The sequence below is a fragment of the Labrus bergylta genome, chromosome 1 (assembly GCF_963930695.1).
Source record: "Labrus bergylta chromosome 1, fLabBer1.1, whole genome shotgun sequence".
Classification (NCBI taxonomy): Eukaryota; Metazoa; Chordata; class Actinopteri; order Labriformes; family Labridae; genus Labrus; species Labrus bergylta.
Genome location: NC_089195.1, coordinates 17938642 through 17961358, shown reverse-complemented (window position 1 = coordinate 17961358; position 22717 = coordinate 17938642). Strand labels below are relative to the sequence as shown.

At 38.8% G+C, this 22717-nt stretch overlaps 2 protein-coding genes across 6 annotated transcripts; one reads left to right on the top strand and one right to left on the bottom strand.

The window, feature by feature from the left end:
- The first annotated feature begins 521 nt into the window (after window positions 1-521).
- LOC109991326 (protein CutA homolog) lies at window positions 522-4318 on the top strand. 4 transcript variants are annotated; one of them, XM_020643634.3, is made up of 7 exons: window positions 597-673; window positions 1169-1233; window positions 2397-2545; window positions 2793-2852; window positions 2969-3014; window positions 3674-3723; window positions 3860-4318. In XM_020643634.3, exons 2-7 carry the CDS (start codon window positions 1171-1173, stop codon window positions 3957-3959), a joined length of 468 nt encoding a protein of 155 aa, XP_020499290.1. In that variant the 5' UTR covers window positions 597-673; window positions 1169-1170; the 3' UTR covers window positions 3960-4318. The 4 variants fall into 4 exon arrangements, with proteins under 4 accessions (XP_020499295.1, XP_020499290.1, XP_020499281.1 ...); XM_020643625.3 differs by having other exon boundaries at window positions 1148-1233; XM_029279287.2 differs by lacking the exon at window positions 597-673 and adding an exon at window positions 705-807.
- A 108-nt stretch (window positions 4319-4426) lies between these two features.
- Window positions 4427-22689, bottom strand: si:zfos-169g10.2 (somatostatin receptor type 5). 2 transcript variants are annotated; one of them, XM_065955439.1, is made up of 4 exons: window positions 21465-22689; window positions 12859-12977; window positions 7466-8316; window positions 4427-6376 (listed from the first exon to the last, which is right to left on the bottom strand). In XM_065955439.1, the coding sequence occupies exons 3-4, from the start codon at window positions 8249-8251 to the stop codon at window positions 5654-5656; spliced, it is 1509 nt and encodes a 502-aa protein (XP_065811511.1). In that variant the 5' UTR covers window positions 8252-8316; window positions 12859-12977; window positions 21465-22689; the 3' UTR covers window positions 4427-5653. The 2 variants fall into 2 exon arrangements, with proteins under 2 accessions (XP_065811511.1, XP_065811505.1); XM_065955433.1 differs by lacking the exon at window positions 12859-12977.
- Between the last annotated feature and the right edge of the window lie 28 nt (window positions 22690-22717).

Genomic DNA, 22717 nt, shown 5'->3' with positions numbered 1-22717 from the left:
TCCAGCCCTATGTTATGGATTTGAAAAAGTAAAAGGTGTGACACAAAGTAATTAGAAAGAAATGTGTATTCCAATTTAAAACAAGGAAGGCCAACAACTTGATCAGTGGAAAGAACTGTGAGTAAATATTTTGTTATGGATGCATCTCATAAGGAATTCACTAATCAAATGCATAGTTTTAAAAAAATGGCTGAGCCGCCAATTATCTTATTTGTGTGTTTATTAGAAAAAAGGCTGCAGGGGATATAAAAAGACTACGGAAGAAGATTAGGGATTAGGGATGGTCAATAGACCATGAGGATGAGGGGTTATAAAACAAAAACAATTTGCAACGTAGGCCACTCCCAAACCATTTTGTGCCATGTAAATAAGTAGAAGAACTTGCAGATCTGATGGAGACAGTGTAGGTCAGATAAAACAAGGCAGATTTGATCTCCCTTTCTCCAATTATAACTAACACAGGCAAACGTAAATGCTGCTGTCTTAATTAGATGTATTTTTTTTTTAATCTAAAGAAACATTGTCATTATAAAAATAGTTAAAACGGTATAGTTGTAGCCCTTTAGTTTCGAAGCCCAATGCCGATTTGCGACAGTTTCACAAACATACAGCCGTCACGCTTTACGGCTTGACGCCTCGCACACACTACCAAGAGCCAGGACATTACCAGGAGGTAAAACTAACATCCCAAACTACTCTGTTTTTATTTGACTTGCTCACATTATCAGCTGCTTGTATTGCCCCGTTCGTCGTATCGTGTAGCCCTTACACGAAGCCGCACATTAGCTTTTCTTTCTGCTAACAAAGGTAAAGTTTTGCCAGCATGCTAACAGTAATTCAATCTGTCTAAACACACAAACTCTACAAGTCAACACAAACCTGACCGTCCAAGAGTTACAACAACGTGTTTCTAAGTCGTATTTGTAATACCAGTGCGTTAAAAGGCTGCGTTATTTCTGAAGTTATTGTTCATTATTCAACATAAGGTTTAGTAAGTGAATTGTACAAACACAAAATGTTTACATGAAATCGTGCAGGACGTGTTTTTTTGTCTCTAGTTAAACATTTAAATATTCCAGCTTTCTCTCTTGCTTATTTTTTTTTTTTTTAAATACTGAAATGACTCAATATGTTGTCTGGCTGTAAGCTGCGTCTGTCACTCACTCAGACATGCGCATTGGACTTCCCAGTGCAGACAAAGTGCACGGTGGATCCTTGAAAGCTTTAGTTGTGGTGAGTGTGTGTTGGTTTACTTTACTACTTTATGAATCATGCTTACAAAGCAGATGTCTGTAACGCACCACGGTGAAGCCACTTCATGTGTTCAGTCCATGTGTATCAGCTGGATGAAAACATCACACACACACACACACACACACACACACACACACACACACACACACACACACGTAGAGACAGGATGTAAACATGTTTACTGTCTAACTTTACCACCAGACAAAGTCAACACACACACACACACACACACACACACACACACACACACACACACACACAGTATGAAACACTACTATGAAGAAAATATGTGTGCAAATAAATCCTTGCAGTGGTTACACACGCTTTTTAAGTTAAAAAAACAGTATGAGTTCAAATTGTATCCATTAAAATGAACTGTAGTTTTTTTTTTGTTTTTTTTTTACATGCACATTAAATAAGGAGCTTAAAAATGTTTCAGCTATTTATTTGACGCAGTCCATCTGTAAAAGTACACATGGATATAACATAATGACATTAGGCATCATTAAAAGTACACAACGCAGTCAATACACAAACAGTGAGCTATTCATATATGCAAATGCGTAAGAGAACACCTGTTTAATACTTTCAAATTAAGCTGATCATCCCTCCTTTTATCAGTGGGCAAGCAGAGAGCCCAACACAGAGCGCCTGAGCTAACAGAGAAAGTTCATGCCTTTAGAATACCCCTCTAACTGGATCTTGCTTTGTAGGACACCCTCCTGTTTTTCCTTACCAAATTTGATGGCAAAACTCAGAAACAACAATCTATTGTTTCTTTTTAATGCAGCCACAGTCGGATGTCTAAATTTGCTACATTATCTTGGAGTAGAGAATGCATCATAACCCGTTTTTAGCAGCACAAAGGCAGTCAAACTTTTGCCGGGAATTTGCGTCACTATAGTCAGTCATCGCTTTAATATAGAGTTAAGGAGATGAATAAATATCTTATCATTTAGCCTTTCCAACAGAAATGATGACACACAGAGACTGTTTACCAAAATAAAATAACATGACAGCAACATGCTTAAAATATTGAGTCAGCTACATAAATGTCTTGGTCTTATTTATTTTGGACACAATTTCTCTCCGTTGTTGGTTTTGGTTTCATCCTTTTCCTCTTTTCTACTTTCCTCTCCTAGACTGTGCTCCTGAGTGGGTTTATGTTCCAGCTGCTGCGGACCGTCGGACTGAGGGCCTTTTCCATGGCATCTGAGACGTACACATCGGGCACACACTCTGCCGCCTTTGTCACCTGCCCCAACGACACGGTGGCTAAAGAATTGGCCAGGTGATCAACGCAGAAACTTCCTGTTTCTGTTTTATAGGAGTGACTTGACAATGACAACTGATAATTTATTAAATTAAATATATTAAATATAAAACACATCTTTTATTGATGTCTGTCCATGCTTGTCATCTCTGTGATTACAAGTAGAATGATCTCATACAACTTTTCACCCTGCAAGATCTGAAGACCAGAGAACAGGAGTTAGTATTCTTGCCCATTCTTACATGCATACTCTTTGACCTCACAGGGGGATTGTGGAAAAGAAGCTAGCTGCTTGCGTCAACATTGTCCCAGCAATCACATCTGTGTAAGTTTTGAGACAGCTGCTGTTTAGTGTAATGCTAAGATGACCAGTCTGTGTTTTCAACATTTACACAGTGATGTGGTTTAAAGACAAGTCATGTGTTTTTCCTCTTCCTTCAGGTATGAATGGCAGGGTAAGATTGAAGAGGACAATGAGGTGCTTCTGGTAAGTGTTGACCTATGCCCTTTCCACACACACTTCTGAAAATGTTTCTTTAAAAATACAGAACAGCCTTTCTCTGACGTCCAAGGTTGCCCTTTCACACAACACACATGTCCCTTCTTACAGGAAGGAGGGGGGGGGGGGAATTTGATGTTTAGAACATAGACAAGATGCCAAATGAAGCAACAGTCTTGATGTAGATGACAGCCTTTGCAATTTATTATGCAATACTATGTGTCATTGTAGGTTTTCATACGTTCAACAAATAAGTGGAAACATTTCCTGACATTTTCAGGATTTTTCTTAATGTATGTATATTTGTAAAATTCTATTCCTAATGCAACATTTCTGCTAAATGAGCTTAACTAGTGTCATTAATTCTATCTACCCATATCCTTTTACTGTCACCATTATGGCTGCTTTTCAAACCACAACAACTTCAGAGTACTTTAGTGTATTTGGAATAGAAAGATGTTTTAATTTTAAAACAATATAATTCACAATTTCTTTAATGAATTTCTCTTTTCTTTTTAAATCAACTTTTTGGGCTAATCAAACTTAATTTCTCCCTCAGGTAGCTTTATTGGCCCAACCCTATAATTGTCATTTCTCATTACATGTCTAAAGAAATCAGTCCGTCTGACCCCTTGTCTCTTGTTTAGATGATTAAAACAAGAAGTTCCAAGGTGCCTGCTCTTGCGGAATATGTTCGGTAAGTTTTGTTTTAAGCGTATGAGAGCAGACCACGCCCTCCTTTATCTGCTTTGACTCATGTAGTCAAAGAGGATGGATTTAATTAATGCTGCTTGTGTATCCTGTGCACTGAACTGGCTCATTGTCCTCTGCAGCTCGAACCATCCGTATGAGGTGGCCGAGGTCATCAGCCTGCCCATTGACCAGGGCAACCCGCCCTACCTCAAGTGGATAGGAGACATTGTCCCTGAGTAAGAACACAGTGATGGATGAGTGGATTGATTAATTAATGGACAGGTTAAAAAATATTGACAATTTCAGCTACTGTGTTCCTTTTTATAAGACAAATCCAATATTTAGACACCCTCAAGAAAGTTACCAAATCTAAAAAAAAATAGTGTCCATCATGTGAAAAATATACAGAAGGTAGTCACTTTGTCTTGATTCTGAAATGACTAAAACTGTCTTTTTTTTTAAAGTGTACTATTATTTGAGGCTGATAATATTTTTCTCTGTGTTGGCCTACAGAGGGCAGCATAGGCTTGTTCTTAAAAACCTGCCTCTTCTGTTTTGTCAAAGAATCATTTTGCAATAAAGTGGAGGATTGTTTTTCATTGTTTGTCCTCTGGTTGATGAACATCAAACAAACATTAAGTTAAGGTCATAATGACATTCATCACAACGGTTACATGCATGTCATGAACACACTCTTTGAAGTGATCACACACAGCACAGTTTATTAACCAAAAAATACATTTAAATAGCAATATCAACTGTAAACATATATTTATCAGCATCTCACCACAGCACACTTGGCTTGACTTCCTCGACAATACTACTAATAATACACAATCTAAATACAAATATTTACTCATTATCACTGACAAAAAAGTGGATAAATTCAGATTCCCATGTGGAAAGTTGTCTTTGTAACATACTGTAAGCAACTCAGCTGATGCTTTTGACTGAAATCCATGAGCCTTCTAAATAAAGACTTCTCATTAGTCTGACAAACACAGGCTGGCCCTATTTTTGTTTTACTATTTCATCAATGAAGAAATCGTGTGGGCTGCAAATCACCCATAGAATGGTTATTAAGGATGACAGAAGTTTCTGTGTCAGGACCTTTCTTTTTTGTAGAATATCACTTTTTTTTTAAACATGAGTTCTTAATTTAATTGGAATAAAACATACACCAGATTTGTTCAAAGGTTTGTGAAGTTTTCTCACTATGAAGCACATTGAAGACAATACATCCCACAATATATATATTTGTATAAGCTTACTTACACCATCGTGTGTAGAGAGTACACACTTTAGGAAGTAAGCTTAAGCATGTTGTTAAAAAATGTAAGTTACAACGATATGTAAAATGTTGGCAGACACATCGTGGGTGTTCAAAAATGGCTCAACAAAAGCACTACATTGACTAATGAAATGTTGGCCATTTTCAACAAATCGTGTTGTTTTTAAGGAACAAATAAAAGATCATCCTTGATGTAGAAGAATGATAAAGAAATCTTTGATCATGATTTTGGGGCTTTGTCCATTGAAAGGCTCCAGAATTTGAGTTTGCAAAATAATTTCACTCTTCCAAAAAGTTGTCTTTCAAACACCAGTGTTCCTCTATTTTTTAGACTTACAAATAATACTTGCAGGCATTTTCCTTTGCTGTTTTTCCAAGCAATGCATGTATTAATACGTATATGTTATTTTTACATTAGCTTCAACATAAGCAATATCATGACAGCCAGTTTTCCTTTTCTAAAAACCATGGCAAAAAACAAACAAATCTCACCACAACCTCTAATAAAAACGGTCTCCACAAATGATCTAAATCTAAACCATCATTACTACACAACAGTTGTTTGTAATATTTAAAACAATATATTTTTAAATAACACGCAAAGGACAAATAACAAAAGAACCTGATAATAGTTCATCAGCTGTTACAGATAGCTGATTTCCAGCACAGAGTTTTTGTCTGGGAGTTCTTCAGCTTGTGACCTATTTCTACTTTTGTTTGCCGAAGAGGACACTGCCTCTGCAGGATCAAAGTCTGGGCCTTCATCAGCCAGGTCTCCATGTTTGTCAATCTGTCCAGAGTGTTCTGGCTCACACTTGGCCCTTTGCACAACCTGTGTCTTTGAACCCTTGGTTACTCCATGGTGGTTTCCGTTTTGGGACGTTTTGGATATTTCACTCATCTGTATGGCCCCTTCTGTTCCAGTGATTTCCCCCTCTTCCACCTTTTCACCGCCGTCTTTTCCATGCACATCTATGACTCCTTCCCTTTTTAATACTTGGAGAGCAATACCACCCCACTCCTCTGTTGGTCTATGCACCTCAGTTGCAGCCCTGTTGCTGTTCTTAACATGACGTGAATTGCAGCACAGGGCCTTCCTGAAGCCTCTCTTGAAGTTGTCAGACAAAAAACCATAAAGTATTGGGTTTGCACAGCTGTTCGCATAGGAGAGCACAACAACAAAAAAGTAGAGCCCCCTGAAGTCCCTAGGCAGGACCACCTGGAGGTTGACGATGTTCAGAGCATAAAACGGTAGCCAGCAAAGGACAAACACTGCGACCACAACTACAACCATCCTGGTGATTTTGCGCTCTGACTTTCTGCGGCGAGAAGATGTAGCCTGTGCTCGTTTTCCAACGCTGCGCACCTGTAAAAGAAAAAAGAAATCACTTTTCCAAGACAAAAGAGATGCTTAGGCTCTGACTCATCCCCTCCTTCTGCACCGTAAATATAACTGCAGATGTAACTTTGAACCTGTGAAATATCCTGAATGGAGCTGTTCACAGTAAATAAGAGTAAGATCATTTTGACATCTCTCAAATGCACCAGATGATTCTGTCATTTTTCAGTGCTCTGGAATGAATATAACATATAATGGTATCAATCCTGTTTTTCCTTCTTATATTGTTTTATTCATGAAGGAGGGGTCATTATGATATGCAGAAGAAAATGTTAACAGTAAAACAACTTGAAATATGTGGACAACACCATCTGCATGGCAAGTACTTTCTAGTGGTTGGGAGAAAAAAAACATTTTGGTTTAAGTATACTTAAGAATACTTTCTTTAACATTGTTATATTAGAGCATCAATGTGTATTCATGCTGTGAAAAATAATAGAACAGGCATGCAGTTAATATTTGTATATTGTGGTGGGTGGATATTTTCTCTCTGTTTTCCACAGAATCAAAACATAACTCCTCCACTGTATTCTTCATTATTTCAGTTCAGATGTTGCCAACATCATTAATGATAACAGCAGGAAACAGCAATTATATGGATATGAGAGTGGGCCAATGTGTTTGTGTAGGTTGTTAAGGACGCTGTTACTGCCTCAAAGGCTTTCTCTGCATTGCAGCATTATTATTTGAAAGAGTTTCTTATGTTTAGCATCATGACACTCCTGGTGGACTCCAGTGCAAACACGGAGGAACTCTGCAAGAATACATCATGTTCTTTGATAAAATTCTGAATATACAAGCCTGTACTCATACACAGCTTAAGGGGAGAATTTTGGTCAGAAGTCTTTCTGATTCTGTGAAATCAGCTGCTGGCTGTCGATACTTCATCTCTTTTCAAATGGTCTAAAACAATTCATAAACTTTGCTTTTGAACATTCAGGAACATTTGTTTTCACTCCGATTTTGAGGTATTGCTTCACGGGACTTAAACTTTGATAGATGGGCATCTTTAATATTACAAACCAAACCTCCTAAATCTGTCTGTGGCAGCTGTACCTTGATGACGATCAACAGGTAGCACAAGCAGATGACCAGCAGGGGGCAGAAGAATCCCACAGTGCACGTGTACACGATGAAAGATGTCTTCCACACTTCTGCAGGCTCGGGCCATACAATGCTGCAGTTCCCATCATCCTTCAGCACGTCGGCAAACACCACCACCGGCAGCACCACCACAAAAGACCCTGCCCAAACTGTGGCACTGATGGCCTTGGCCACTCGGGGGCGCCTCCACCAGAAGGAGCGAATTGGGTGCACCACAGCCAGGTAGCGGTCCACTGACATCACAGTCAGACAGAAGATGCTCGTGAACTGGTTGAAGGCATCCACTGTCATGACCACTCGACACATCAGCGAGCCAAAGGGCCAAAAGAGGAGAGCGTTCTGCACTGCCAAGAAAGGAAGGCCCAGCATGAAGAGCTCGTCTGCAATGGCTAAGTTCAGGATGTAGATGTTGGTGACTGACTCATTCTTGGTGTAGTTTACAATCACATGGATGACCAGAGTGTTGCCCACCAGGCCTACTACACACACTATCCCATAGATGAGCGGGATGAAGATCCCAGCCAAGCCAGGGAGTGACTCTGGTTCAGGTTTGGTGCAGTTATGGCAAGTGTCGTTAAAGAGCAAGGAGCCGTCACTTTCGCTGAAGTCCAAAAGCTGTTCAGACGGAGTGGAGAGGGGCAGGAAATGGGTGAATGGGGGATTGGAGTAGTTGTTCCATGCTGCTGAAGGGGTAACATGGGACAACAAGGACACTTGGGTGGCCTGGATGAGCTCCATGGAGACAGTTATGGGTATGTGGCAACAAGTGTGGATACGATCCCATTAGCAACTGGTCAACTGTTCTGCAAGACAAAGCCAAGTCAATTAATTTCACACTTCAAACAGAAACACAATCTAAAGGTTTTCACATTGAGCACTACAGGTATGTGGGACAGAAAGCCTTTGTTGTAATGTTACATAAGGACATTTATAACATTCTATACATCTAATGCAGCATTTAGTAATTTACATCACACATGTAATGTGACTGCTCTTTGGTTCCACATCTCAACAGTACCCAATGATAACAAAGTAACCCCGCACCCCTGTTCAAATATTAAACTAAAACACTGTGACCACACACACCACCAGTGAGTTAAAACACTCATACACATGAATGTCTTTACTTCAAAGCAGGATTTGTAGTTATTATAGATTTTCAGTACTAGGAGGTGGTTCACTTCACTTACAGGGATATATCACCATAGTAACTTATGCAGCTGACCTTCACATGACAGGTTATGTTCAGGAAAGCGATCAACCTTCAAAAAAAACATTCTAGCGATCAATAAGTTATCTCAAGCACAGAGGTCTGTGCCTTTTTTGTTCGGTCATTTGGGACGTGTCCGACTATATTTTGGTATTTTGATATTTTGGTGTTTTAGGTGTGGCATGAATGAACCGAAGCAGAGTGTCAGACAATTCTACTACAATTCACTTCACTTAGCAGACGCTTTTATCCAAAGCGACGTACATCAGAGAGTAAGTACAACACAAGCAAGGAGCTAGAAAAAAGGGAACAACGTCAGTAAGAGCAAACGATCAGCTTTGAGTCCAATTGGACACACAGGTAATGACAGGCATTGCACAGAGGCAAAGCACAACATTGAAGGCAGTTGTGTGTGATGCTATTTACAAGGCTGATTCCAGTTTTTATTTTGAGATAGACCTAGCTCCAGTCGGCTCATTTAACTTTAACTCTGCTTTTATTGTGCCCCTGAACATAGAACAAAATAAGTTGATGGGGAGCTTGGAAACAAACAGAAACAAAAGCTCTCCATCTCTCAGCCCTCTGTCCAGTTAAAACATAAATGTGAATGATTTAGGAAATGCACAGATATGAAACTGTGGAGTAGGTGCTGTGTAGCTGTTGTGCATCCTGTGTGTGTGGATTAAGCTCAGTGGATATTTGTTGTGAACTTGTATGTCCATCTTTCGAATGCTTCCTCTTGATATTAGGAACATACTGCACCACACTTTAGATCAAGTTTTAGGTGGTATAAGGCTCAGTAGTTTTCTGAGTCAAGATAGGAACGCACCACCTGCGCACTGGTTGTTAAAATGACCCCTGCGCTGTGCACCATGCTGCTTTGCACCGGAAGTGTAAAGAATGGCTGTGAAATCCACAGTAATTTCCTGTGTTACTGCCCTGTTAATTACTGTGAATATGATTGCAGTACGGTACTGTGTAATATGTCTGAAAACACATTAATAAACACAATACTGTAGAAATCACAGTAAAAATCACTCAGCTGTAAATAATCACAGCAACCATTATGCTACTGTAGGAATTCACAGAAATAACTATAATGCTGTAAGGTATCATAGTAACCACCACTGTCTAAGGAATCACAGTAAACATTACAGTACTGTACAGTAAGTTACTTGTCAATTGCTGCCAGATAATTACTGTAATTTTCCCATTTTTTTTTTTTACAGTGATAGGGATCTTTGGCTTTCTGGTAGAATTGTTTTGATATGAAAGATATAAGTGATAGATATACTCATTGTGCTTTCCTGATATGGTCCGACAACAGACCAATCATTCTTTCAACCAAAGAATGTAAGTATATTTATTACTACTTGGAATTATTTATAATATAATAAGTAATTATCTCCATACTTCTCAGTTTGTCACTGTCAGGGTTGCTGCTGACACACATGCCACAAGAATACATTTGTGCAACTAAATCAAATGGAACAAAACAAAAGGTGTTTTTACAGAGTCCCAAAGGTCCCAAAAATGATTAATTTTAATGTTGTGTGCACAAGTTCATATTTTGTGATCACAATTTTTACTTTTTGTTGGGAACAACACCCCTTTATCATGAACTTGCTCAAAGAAACTTGACTTATCAAGTTGATAACCATTTTGTTTGACCACCAAATGGCATGTCATTTGTTGGGGTAAGCAAAGCCCATTAACCAAAAAAACCCCCAAAATGAACAGGGTACGTTGAACTTCCACTGTAGTACTGGCCTCAATATAACGTATCAATAACGTATCTGCTCTTAGGTTGATTGACAGAGAAATAGTCATTAAGCATCTTCATCCCTTTACCAAAATATTTCACTTTATATATAATATTTATAATATTTTATAGCCATGCTTTATTCATCATAAACAAAACGAAAAACATAAGCATCATACATCAAATTTAACAATGACTCATTAAATGTTCACAAAAAAGGGAGAGTTTAAATTGAGTTTACATTGAACATTTGTTAAAGCTATCAAGAGATGTGTACGGTCAAAATGGTCGATGCTAATGATGTTGACTAGAGTCAATAGTTTAAAAGTTGTTAAACTGTTGTAAAGCAGAGGTTGCAGAATACAAAACCACTAATCAACTTAACAACCCTCCTTCCGTCAAAACAAAAACAAGCCTGCACTGGAACAAAAACACAACACTTTTAGTTCTATTAGTATATGACTTGTTTATAAGGCTATAGTGGCTTCTTAATGACCCCCATGCCACACGCAGGCACACCCTCATCCCCTACCGTGATGCCTAATGAATGGTGCTCTGTTGGGAACACAGCGCACTGACCTGCGGAGAGGAAATAACAACCTTGACTTATATGTATTAATATGAGGATGATAGGAAGTAAAGAGATGAATTGTGCAACAGAATATGGACACAATGAGTGATAAAGTAAATCAGTGATACGAACTACATCAACAGGCAACACTGACTATTGTAGAATGTGTTTGGTTAAACAACAACTATGAGTTTTATTTCTTCGCTGTATGGGTTTCATAATCACAGTAAACAAAACAACATTTGGAAATAAATAGACATCTCCTTATCTTGTTCTTTTTCAACATCAAGGTTGAAAGATATACCACCTCCTAAAATGTATCTACTGTACCCTCAATAAATTAATCATAGCGCGCATGAATCTAACTCCTTTCTCATGTTAGATCTTGGATCTTGGTTTTCCTTACCCTGTTAAAGCGAGACCCTGAACTAGCCAAAGATGCCAGAGAGCATTATGCAGTGAGATAACCTAAGCCACTTAATACTTTAAAATATGCAAGTACACACACTAACATAATCCTGTCAATAGACAAGATTAGTTATTTTGGAACCCAATCAATGCATCAGTTGGCTGAAATGGGCCTATCCCAGTTGTAAACTTGGTCCGCATTTATGTTTTCCAATATATGCTGAAATGAAAACCATTTTTTTAGAATGTATGTTAGAAAAACTATGCTTGGTGTTGTTTTTCAAGCAGAGCCCACTCTGACTCTAAGATATACAATAACAATACTCATAGCACTATCTGCAGCACATGTAGCTTCCCAGCAGAGCAGACAGTCTTCAGGTAAATTGGTTGACATTTACTGTAATATAAGAAAATAATGTATTTTATCATGCTTTTTGTTCTGAAGAGCAGCCTGAGTAGCCCTTGCATAATATTATCATTACAAAATCAGAGCACGATCCACCAGGAAAAGGTCTGTTTTCATCTCAAGAAGTCACTAACGTCTGCACACATCATTGTTGAATATTTATTTCCTGTTAAGGTTTGGGTCTCTTGATGATATTGCAAAGCAATCAGTTGGTCATGCATTACAATGATGTGAAGTCATTCACTTTAAATAATAGAAAAAGTGCCAATCAATATTTTGCCTCTCAGTAATTGACCTCCATAATTGATCATTGATTTCAGCGGAAAAATAACAACCATTGAAGGAAATAGGAAATAGAAAGTAATCAAAATAAAGAAAGATAAAAGTGTAAAAGTGTATTAACAATCAACTAGCACAAAAAATGTGCCATATTCACCATCACAATCCCTCTTAGTGTCAAAAATGGAAAAATAAAATAGCTTAAAATGTGTTTAGGCTAGTCTAACTAACTAAAGAAGATAGTTATGTACAAATGAATGAACTGAAGTTTGCTCAGCCCACATGAGTTTACAAAATCTGCCATAATGCCTCTGTGCAGGACTGCTGAACTAGGTTCATCTTGATCCCTTATTATGAATTATAAAAAGCCCTTTGGACCAATTTCCTGTGTAAATCTTATTCTAATCCAGCCTTGTATCGACATGATACTGTATGAACGATATTGAATTAAAATAACTACTGGAATGTCATTATTTTAGTGAATTTATATTTTTATTTTATTTTATTGTCTATTTGTCTCTTATTCAGTCACCAAAAAATGCAACCCCACACATTCAATTCTTTTTCAGAGCCTTATTTGATGACGGGTACATTAATTGATTTTTTAAACACACACTAACACTTCCCCGGTTGCTCCTGACATCCAGGTCGGGCAGGAAAAAACCCTCGTCATTCTAATCTCTGGCACACACAATACGTGAACACTGACAATCAGTCTTGCCAGAAGGCATCACTTCTTTTGTCTGCCAATCCGTGGTCATCTCAATGAGGAACTTCCTGGGACATGTTGCAATGGGGATGTAAGGTCAAGAGAAGGTCCAAAAGGCCCTGTTCAGAGCAAATGAAAGACAAACAAGGGAGTCAGAATGAATGTTGATTGAAGAGGCAGTGCTCTTTACATTCACATTCAAAGGAAACAATGACATTTATGGAGCACTGTGTGTGAGTGTACCTGTGTGATATGTGTGTATATTATACATGTGTAAGTGCACAATGTTCTTTTTGTATCTACAGCTCAGGTACCAGGTTTTATCTTATCAATAAAAATGTATATCAGTTGGATCACAGCACTGAGTGGGTTATATCAGTTAATGTTTTTACACAGTTTATGCAAATAGGATCTTTTTTAATTCAGTTTTAGTAGTCTGGTTTACTATTTTTGGCTTGAAATGTACTCCAAAATTCATTTTTGTGATTCTATGTGTGCGACCCATTGTAATGTCAAGCATATTTATAGACATGTCGAACATATAAATGGACACCGTGAATCCCTCATTCTCATATTCTACATATACTGTAGTTATGCTGCTATAGGCTTAGACTACTGGGGGGAACTGGCATTTTGAAATCCTATCTCTCGCTATCTCTCTGTGCATTCACATAATATCATTAAAGTTCAAATGAGTAAGGCTCAAAGAGACACATTTGGGCTTGCTTGAAACTGAAAATAAGAAGTGTTACCACCTGAAGCCTGCTCAGTTGTGAGTGAGAATTGTACTAAGAGCAGATCTATAAGTAAGCAAGAGAGACTGAGATGGACAGCAATGTGGAGCCATGCTAAGCTGATGTGCCTAATTGAGTGACAGGTTATGATAAAACCCACACAAACTTATAGCAGCGAGCTATACACTGTTTTTAGCGCCTTCTCTCAAGCCTTAAGGTGCTAAGTATTTCCCAATGAATAGTGCTCCTTATAAATCAGCTCCCATAATACAACAGCTGTGATTTTTACAGAAGTGAAAAATGTTCAGTCATTTCTGTCGAGAGTCTCATGGAACCATGGATATATACAGCTTTTTCAGGTCATATTTCTTGTAATGATAAACCTCTCATAGCAAAAAGGGAACTTAGAGGGATGCTTTCAGTGACATACAATTATGTCTTTCGCAATCAACAAAGCAGCCTTTTAACACTTGTCAAAAGCTGAATTTTCTTCAAGCTGAAAAGTTGTTGTCTTTCTGCTTTCTGTATAAAAGGCCTCTTCATGGTTACATGTTTTTTTTTACTAGAGGCAAAGAGTTGGATTCCTCTGTAATTAATAGAAGTGGGCGATATGACCTCAGATTCATACTACGGTATTTTTTTGCTTTTTCTGGAAACAGTATTATATCACAGTAAGTGTGAGAGGGATTGAGCATGAGAACATATACCACTCACTTTCTCCCCCTCTGTTTGATGGGGTATCTAACTCAGGTCTGTGCATAAGACCAGAGAAAGATGTTTTTAAAAGTCACTGTGCGTTTAGATCTCAGAAGCTTCTGACTGAATCTGTGTGGTTTTAAGTTCTGTTTCTCTCATGCAGAGGTGTGTTAAACAGCTGCTGACAAAAACAACACACTTCCCCATATAACTTTATCATAATAAAAGTGTCTCAACAGCTACAAAAGTGGGGACTTTTATTGTGACTGATGTGGCGGTCAGCAAACTGTCAGAAGTTTTAGTCTTTCCAGCTGCTCCTTTCACCACAAGTCAGAGCCATATCCCACTTCTTTTAATCATCTTGGACTTAATGCAAGCGAAACATCAGTTTAACCTCACCTTTATAAGCAGGTAAAGCCTTTGTAATGGAGAATCTGTTCCAGCATACAGCCTGTGTTAAAGCCCCAGAGCAGACTTAAAGGGGCAGTGAGTGTGTGAGCCACTGGTTCTGCTCTGAGTGTCAGAGAGAAACAAGCAGAAGACGGGGGAGCTCAATCTGAGCTGTTGTCTGTCACAAATCAATATTGAACACTACTTGTATTTACATGCCACTTTGGCTGGTAGGTTGAGCAATTAATGTTGCCTCGTGTGTGCACTACAACCCAGTGTATGTGTTTAAACTAGTGATAACGGTATGGCAAAAATCCATGTTGTGGCACAACGTCGTATCGGTGACAGTATCAATACCTGATTACAACACACCCCTAGTAGTTACCTCATCATTTTTAGAGCCCCAGCTTTGTACAAACAACAAACTGAAGGGGAAGAGAGACCAACAAGGTGGCCATTATAACAAATGCTTGTCTGGTTAATATGTATGTGAGGACAGGGAGATCATGAGTTTCTAAACAAAGCAACCCCCTTCTATATATTGATGAGGTGTAAAGGGGTGTTTTTTTATTTTATGAGGGAAAAATGTATTTACTGTGTTCTTTCATTCTTTTGCTTCATGTATTTGTTAGGCAGAGGCAGTCAGGAAAGTTGGCTGTTCATTTCCACATGCATGTTTTAACAGAAGTTGAACTGTTGTTATGAGCCGTGCTAACTTCTAAATTCTCTCTGTGATAAGGAGGCCCAATGACAATATATGTAAACAGTCTGTGACTGGAAGGCTTGCTGAATCATTGTAAAATGTGCAGTTATGTAAAACAGGTCTCACAATAATATTTTTGCATGATTTTTATCATCTTTTGCCAGATTTACTATATCATTCCTTTTTTTTTCAGTCACTAGTTGAAAGGAACTTTTCCTTTGTTAACTGTATGGCGTCATTGTAGATTGGTGCTGTAAACTGAAGCGGTGCAGAAACGTGTTCTCAACAATATGCTTTCTTGTTTGTATCTGCAGTTTTTGAACCCTGAAGTGTAAGTAACACACAGAGTCCTTCTTAAACTGTGTAACATTAAATCAGGCAAATACATTCATGCTGGCTGCTTAGAAGTCCGTTCTTGATATTTTCAGAATGAGAATTGTAGGGCATTTAAGTTGTCCCTTTTACACACTGGCAATGTAAAAAGGCCCTTTTCAAGAATCCAATGTTGTAAACAATACAGACTATGGTCATTAAGCCATCAGATGATGGACAACCAATTTCTTCGGTTTATTTGTTCTTTCCAAGATAAATTCCACTTCAGAACAAGAGGGCTTAAGTTAAAGAGATCAACCATCAGCTTATTGATGATCCATCAGTCTTACTCCCCTCAGGGGTCTACTTCCTCTGCTGCTGTTCAATTATCAGACTTTTTGCAGGGTTGGATCAGGTCTACAGCACCACCAGGACATCGCCTCCGCACTTTTCATTACAAAGACTGACAAGAGCTCACAGATTAGCCATGCGTTTCATCAATACCCATTCCAGCTGGTCATGCTCATTCAGACAAGCAAACAGGAACACGCTTCCCTGGAACAGTTTGAATTTGGTTTCCACGATAATTCTTACATAGATACAAAGATAAACATATACACACACGCGCGCACACACATGCACAAACACACACACATTCAAGTAAGTAATGGATAACAGAAAAAAAAAAAAAAAAACATGATGATGACTGGGCAGCAGGCACAGGGAACATTAATTTCTAAAAAGGTCTGAGTACACATCTGTTGTGTTTTTATGAAATGTCACAGCATTCACTACAATTAACTTTTCCCACACAGGGGCAAAACCCATGTATTAGACACAAATGGCTGTAATTATAGGCAAAATTGGCCAGATTAACAGAATAGGATAAAAAGCCTTAAAAGCTGCATCACAGTGGATGTTTACCAATTCAAATGGAAACTCCTATGTTTTTCCCTAGACACAAGCAGGAGGGTCATTTAGATTTTCTCTGTTTCATTGCTATCAAAAGCATGACCCCACCAACATAAGAAGATACAATTGAGTGGATATGCAGTGTTTGCTCAGTGTGTTTGAAGCTCTCTCTTCTGTTTGCTCTTCTCTCCATCCCTCTCTCCATCTCTACTTGTTCCTTTTCTTCCCTTCCCTCATGTAATGTCCTTTCTTATTCAATTTCATATCTTCTCCTGTCAACGCTAACCTCATTCAGTTTCCTGTCCTTTTGTTTGCCCTCTTCTGTTCTCACCTCTTCTTTGTACGTGACACTTGTTTTATTTTTTGTACTTTTCAAAGGCCCTCTTAACTACCACTTACGTCTTGAAACAAATCAATGTCTACAAAGTGGGGGTGAAGAGAACTCTTTTTAGGCAGTGTGTGTCAGATAGTGACAAACACTATCTCACATTGTAGCTCAATGTGCTGTAGAATGGAGCTGTGTGGAAGCATGTTCTCAACAATGTGCTCTTCTGTTTGTGTATATGCAGGTAAGCAGACATAAATAATATTAGGAGTAATTACATGTAAGTGGAGGCAGTTGGTAATGGGGAAAGTGGGAAAGCTGGCCATTGTTTCCTCTAGGTACTTTTTTGTGGAGTTGAACTTTCTGCCATGGATACAAAGCTCTCCCCCACCTGGCTTTTGGCAAAGTGGATCATTCCTCCATCCTCTTTCTCGCCTCCTAGGCAGAGGCTGAAGGCCTGAGGCCTGAGACCTTACGCAGCTGGTCAGACCAATCAGATGCTTTCCTGCAGGATTGTTTTGATCATGTGGACTTGGAGACGTTCAGGACCAAAAATATCAATGACTACACAGACACCGTCACCAGCTTCATCAGGAAATGAGCAGAGGACGTGGTCCCCACTAAAACAATATAATTCATTCTCAATAGTGACGTCCATGTAGCTCTCGAAGCACATTTAGCAGCCTTCACCTCTGGATCAGAAGAGGAATACTCATGGACAACAATACAAAAGGCAAAAAGGGAATAAAAGCAACAGTCGGTGTCCAAGCTGGCAACCAACAACCTGAGGATGGTATGTCAGGGACTCCACACCATCACAGACTTGAAAGGGAAAATACAACAAACTACCAATGAAGCACTCACCCAGATGACCCGACTATGTAGACCTATGTGCAGCGAGAAGCAGGACACAACTTTGAGTGCCACAAGGGGGGGAAATAGATGAAAAAAAAGGAAATAATCCTGAGATAAGACAAGTCACACTCAGTGTCATTAGAATTGCTATTGTTGAAACAGTGGACCAGACATAAGGCAGCAGGCATTAATTAAAGCAACAATATGTAGAAATTTGGTTTGGTGCGCTTTGGCGCCAACCAAAGGTATGAGTGCAACTGCACTGTTGTAAGACATCATTCAGCAAGTAAAGGACATGTAACAAATAGCAATGTATTACACATGAAATGTCCTTCACAGGCGCGCACACACTCACACACCCATACCACATAGTCAGAGTCTAGTGGCATGAACAGCGCGCATCACACACACCCACACACACACACCCACGACACACGCACCTTGTCAGCCCCAAGTGGAGATAAAACTGAATGAGACGAGAAGTTATAAGGAGCAGTTGACTAAAAAAATTTGTGAGTGCATTGTTGAGAGGTTTTTAAGTGATTTTTTTAGATTAGCTTTAAAGCTACCAAACAAACCACAGTTTTTTATATTGTCCGGAATAGTTTTCCATTGTTTAATGGCTTTGACAGAGAAAGCTGCCTGCCCAAAGGCTGATTAACGAAAGGGTACAGCTCAGTTATATATGGAAGCTATTCTAGTGGACCTTAAAGAGCCAACGGCACGGTCACAGACAAACTTGCGCAAACAGGTGGGAGCCAAGCCTTTTAAAATTTTGTAAACTGTACAGAGATTTGAAAATACGTTAATAGATTGTGTTTGTGTAGTATCTCACAGTGGTGATACCTTAATGGCTTATTGTCAAAGATTTTCAGAGCCTGTTTGTCCAAAGATTCTGAAGGTCTAATAGTTGTTGTACAGGCCTGCCCCCAGCAGGTGATACAGTATGAGATCTGTGAGAAAATGAGGGCATGCAGAAATATCTTAGCAGCCTCTGTAGAAAGACAGGCTCTAAGCTGTCTAAAATTTGCCATGTTATATTTAATAGTTTTTGTCATTTTCTTGATGTGTTTCTTGAAGTTGAGATTTGAATCTAGTAAAACACCAAGATATTTAAATTCAGCGACAGTCTCAATTTGTTCACCCTTAATGTAGAGGTTTACATCTGGGGTGTGCAGCTTGGTTTTAGAGAAGAACATGCCTTTTGTTTTGCTTACATTTAAAGTAAGACAGGATTTATCTAGCCACTCAACCACTCCATCCAGAGCACTGGCTAGTTTCACAGCTACTAGCTGAGCTGATGTTGCATGTGTGTATAAAACAGTGTCATCTGCGTATAATTGTACCTCTACGCCATGACAATACTGTGGAAGGTCATTGATGTAGAGACTAAAAAGTAATCGGCCTAACACAGATCCTTGAGGTACAGCCATTGTGCACTTCAAGTTGCTGGAGCACACATCTTTGATTTTCACACACTGCATTCTGTTGGATAGGTATGATGATATCCATGCAAGTGTATTAGATGAAAAGTTGAAGTCGAGAGTTTAGATATGAGAAAGTTGTGATTAACTATATCAAAGGCTTTACGCAAGTCTAGGAATACAGCTCCAACAACTCCACCTTTGTCAAGACGTGATCTGATTTGCTCTGTTAGGTGTAAGATGGCTGTTTCTGTAGAGTAACTTTGTCTGAAGCCAAACTGGACAGGATTTAGACCAGGGTTGCAGCTGTTGTTGTGGTCTGTTAGTTGTTTTATGACCACTTTCTCTGCAACCTTAGAGATAACTGGCAGTATGCTTACAGGTCTATAATTACTGACTTCATGGTGGTCCCTGGATTTGAAGATGGGAGTCACAATCGCATGTTTCCATTCGTTTGGAAAAAAGCTTTGTGCAATAGAGAGGTTTACTAAATGAGCAATAGGGGGAATTAGAGTAGCTGAATGTTTTTTGATGAATACTGATGGGAAGCATCTCTGCTTTTTGAGTTTCTTAGGGAGCAAATAACTTGCTTAACTTCTTCTTCAGTGACTGTGACAAGATCGAAACCCTGTCCCACAACATTCAACACAATACAGCACTATGATTCATATCTGCAGGAATGTACACTCTGCTTCTTGCTCGATCATTTTCTCTTTTTCTTTTCTTAGCTTAATGTGTCATCGTCCTATTCCGACTCTTGGCCTCAGCCACTGTATCAGAGGCGAGCTAACAGGTAGCTGAAGGCTGCTGTGTGAACTAGTGCCCGAAGTGTGCTGTAGTGCCATCAGTGTATTTGAGTACTATTTAAATGTACGTCTTTACTTCCAGGGCTTTGTTCCCTATTTCATGAAACCATTTCAAACCCATTTAATGTTCACTCATCTGTGTAGAGTCTTGGGGTTTACTTGGATGATGTTTTTAATTTGATAAGCAGATTTCTTCCATGTGAAGTCGAGCTTCTATCAGCTGAGACTAATAGCAAAAGTAAAAGCCAATCTCCCTCCCAACTATCTATGGGTGATATTTTTTATCATGCCTCGACTCCATTATTGTAATTCTTTGTTTGTGGGTTTGGACCAGTCGTCCATCGAACGCCTGCAGCTGGTCCAAATTGCACCTGCTCGCCTCCTAACAGAAAAAAAAAGTGCTTTCTATCCACTGGATCACTGTTCCCTACAGGAATGATTTTAAAATGTTGCTATTGACTTTTAAAGAGGTGCATGGCTTTCCCTTCACAATGATAATCTTTACTCCAAAAATATTTTACGATGACTTTAACTAGTATTTCATGATGTTTTAGCTCAGCAGATTTTCATAATGATTTCAACATTATTTTATGATATATGTTTAACCTTTTGACTCTGTTAAGCACTTTGGTCAACCTCGGTTGTTCTAAATGTGCAATATAGCCTAAATAATGTTGACTTGACTTGACTATCAGTAAACATGAAAGCCTAATAATGACGACAAAAACATTATTTTATTTGACTTATAATCAGTGAATAAGAGCTCTGTGTTGGAATAACAAGTCAGGCTTTTTTAATTGACATAATGGAAGTAATTTGAAAAAGCTTTTAAAAATTAACTGAGGTTTTCCTGATTTCCAGACTGATAATGGAATGATAGGCCTATACCCTTGTGCCTTTGATTTGGCATAAGGATATGCAGAAAATGCAGAACATGGCATCACTCTTCCATTTATTCTAAGAGGGACTTACTTTTCAGTAATAAAATGAATAAATAATTAACTCAGTTGTCAGAATTTTTGTTCTCATGCTTTGAAGAATTACTTAATTAGTTAATCAATGAATATCCCGGGGGTTTATATAGCACCAAGAAAACAACACAACGCAAAGATCCCAGTGTTCATTACGGTGACGAAGTGAGATTTAAATATTAGATACATGAGTAGCAAAAGTGTCCAATAATTGCGGATAATAATAATAATAATAAGATCACAGCATGAGGAGGCTACAGTGGAAAAAAAAAAACTTTCATAGCATCACATTAACTCCTCTAGCGTGACAAGCAAACTGCAACGTTACTAAGTAACTGCACATAAACTTAATTAAGCCCTCGTGTTCATCTTCTGTGAACGTTTATCAATAAGAAAATACTCTGAGCACCGAGGACAGAAAGCACAGCGCAGACAGCGAGCGTGTGCAAAGAAAAAAAGAAAAGAAAAGAAAACTTACCACAATACTCAGTTTTGATGATGATCTTACATCGGTGCAGCATCCAGCAAGTGTCCAAATGAGGTCAAATAAGCCTGAATGTGATGTTTGAACTGTTGCGCTACAGAGCGCCGTCTGTGGACATAGACAGAGAGAGAGAGAGAGAGAGAGAGAGAGAGAGAGAGAGCTCCGACTACTGCTCCACCCCTCAACACACACACACACACACACACACACACACACACACACACACACACACACACACATACATACACGCACACACACACACACACACACACACACACACACACACACACACACACACACACACGATTTGGTACAATAAATGTGACAAGATAAGGTAATGAAACAAAAAATTCCTATACCTGTACTTAAATCTCGAATAATCATTCAGGGCTCATTTTAATGATGTCTATAGTACAACAAAAATAATAAATGTGAACAAACAATGATACAAATAATGGCAACAAAACAAATAAAAACACTAACATTCAAAGGCAGAGTTTTGATCCACTGACCAATAGTAACAAGTGTGTGAAGTTTGAATGTTTCTTGAAAAGTGTTCCATGTAAATGCAGCAGAGACGCTCAAAGCAGTTTTAGCAAATGAAGTGTTTGCCTGTGGAACTTGGAGCTTCAGCCAATTACTGGAATGGGTAGACTATGAGACAGGTGTAATAAAGAAGTGATATATGCCGGCTATTTGCCAGTTGAGGCTTTATAAATTAAAACAGTGCCTGTCACGTCTTACAGTTTGAGGTGCACAGCCCACCTAAAATATAAAATGCACTCTTTAGACAGTTTACCACTGTCATGACCGGCCACATAAAGTTACACATTAAAGACAAAAAAGTGTATACAGTGTACTTCTCAGACACACTTTTATACCCTCGACCTGTCAATACTTGAATAGTTGCCTCCTCCTGTTCGGGTTCACATTCTGGATATGTAGACCTCTCAGACATCATTCAAGCAGCCAATCAGCGCAGCATCTCATTCTGATAGCACCCCCACCCACTCTGATCCTAATGAGGTTAGACACTGAGATGCTGTAGATCCACCACAGAGGCTGAATGGGTGATTTTTTTTTTTTTTTTGCAACTGTATTCCAAATCTTGCTTCTAAGACGACCTGGACTTCTTGTAGACAGCTGATAAACATTATTATTTGGGACCTTCAAGTTTTTTTTTATTGTTTTTTTTTTTTATTGATGCTACTATGGATGCAGCATGTGCAGCACTGAAATACAAGACA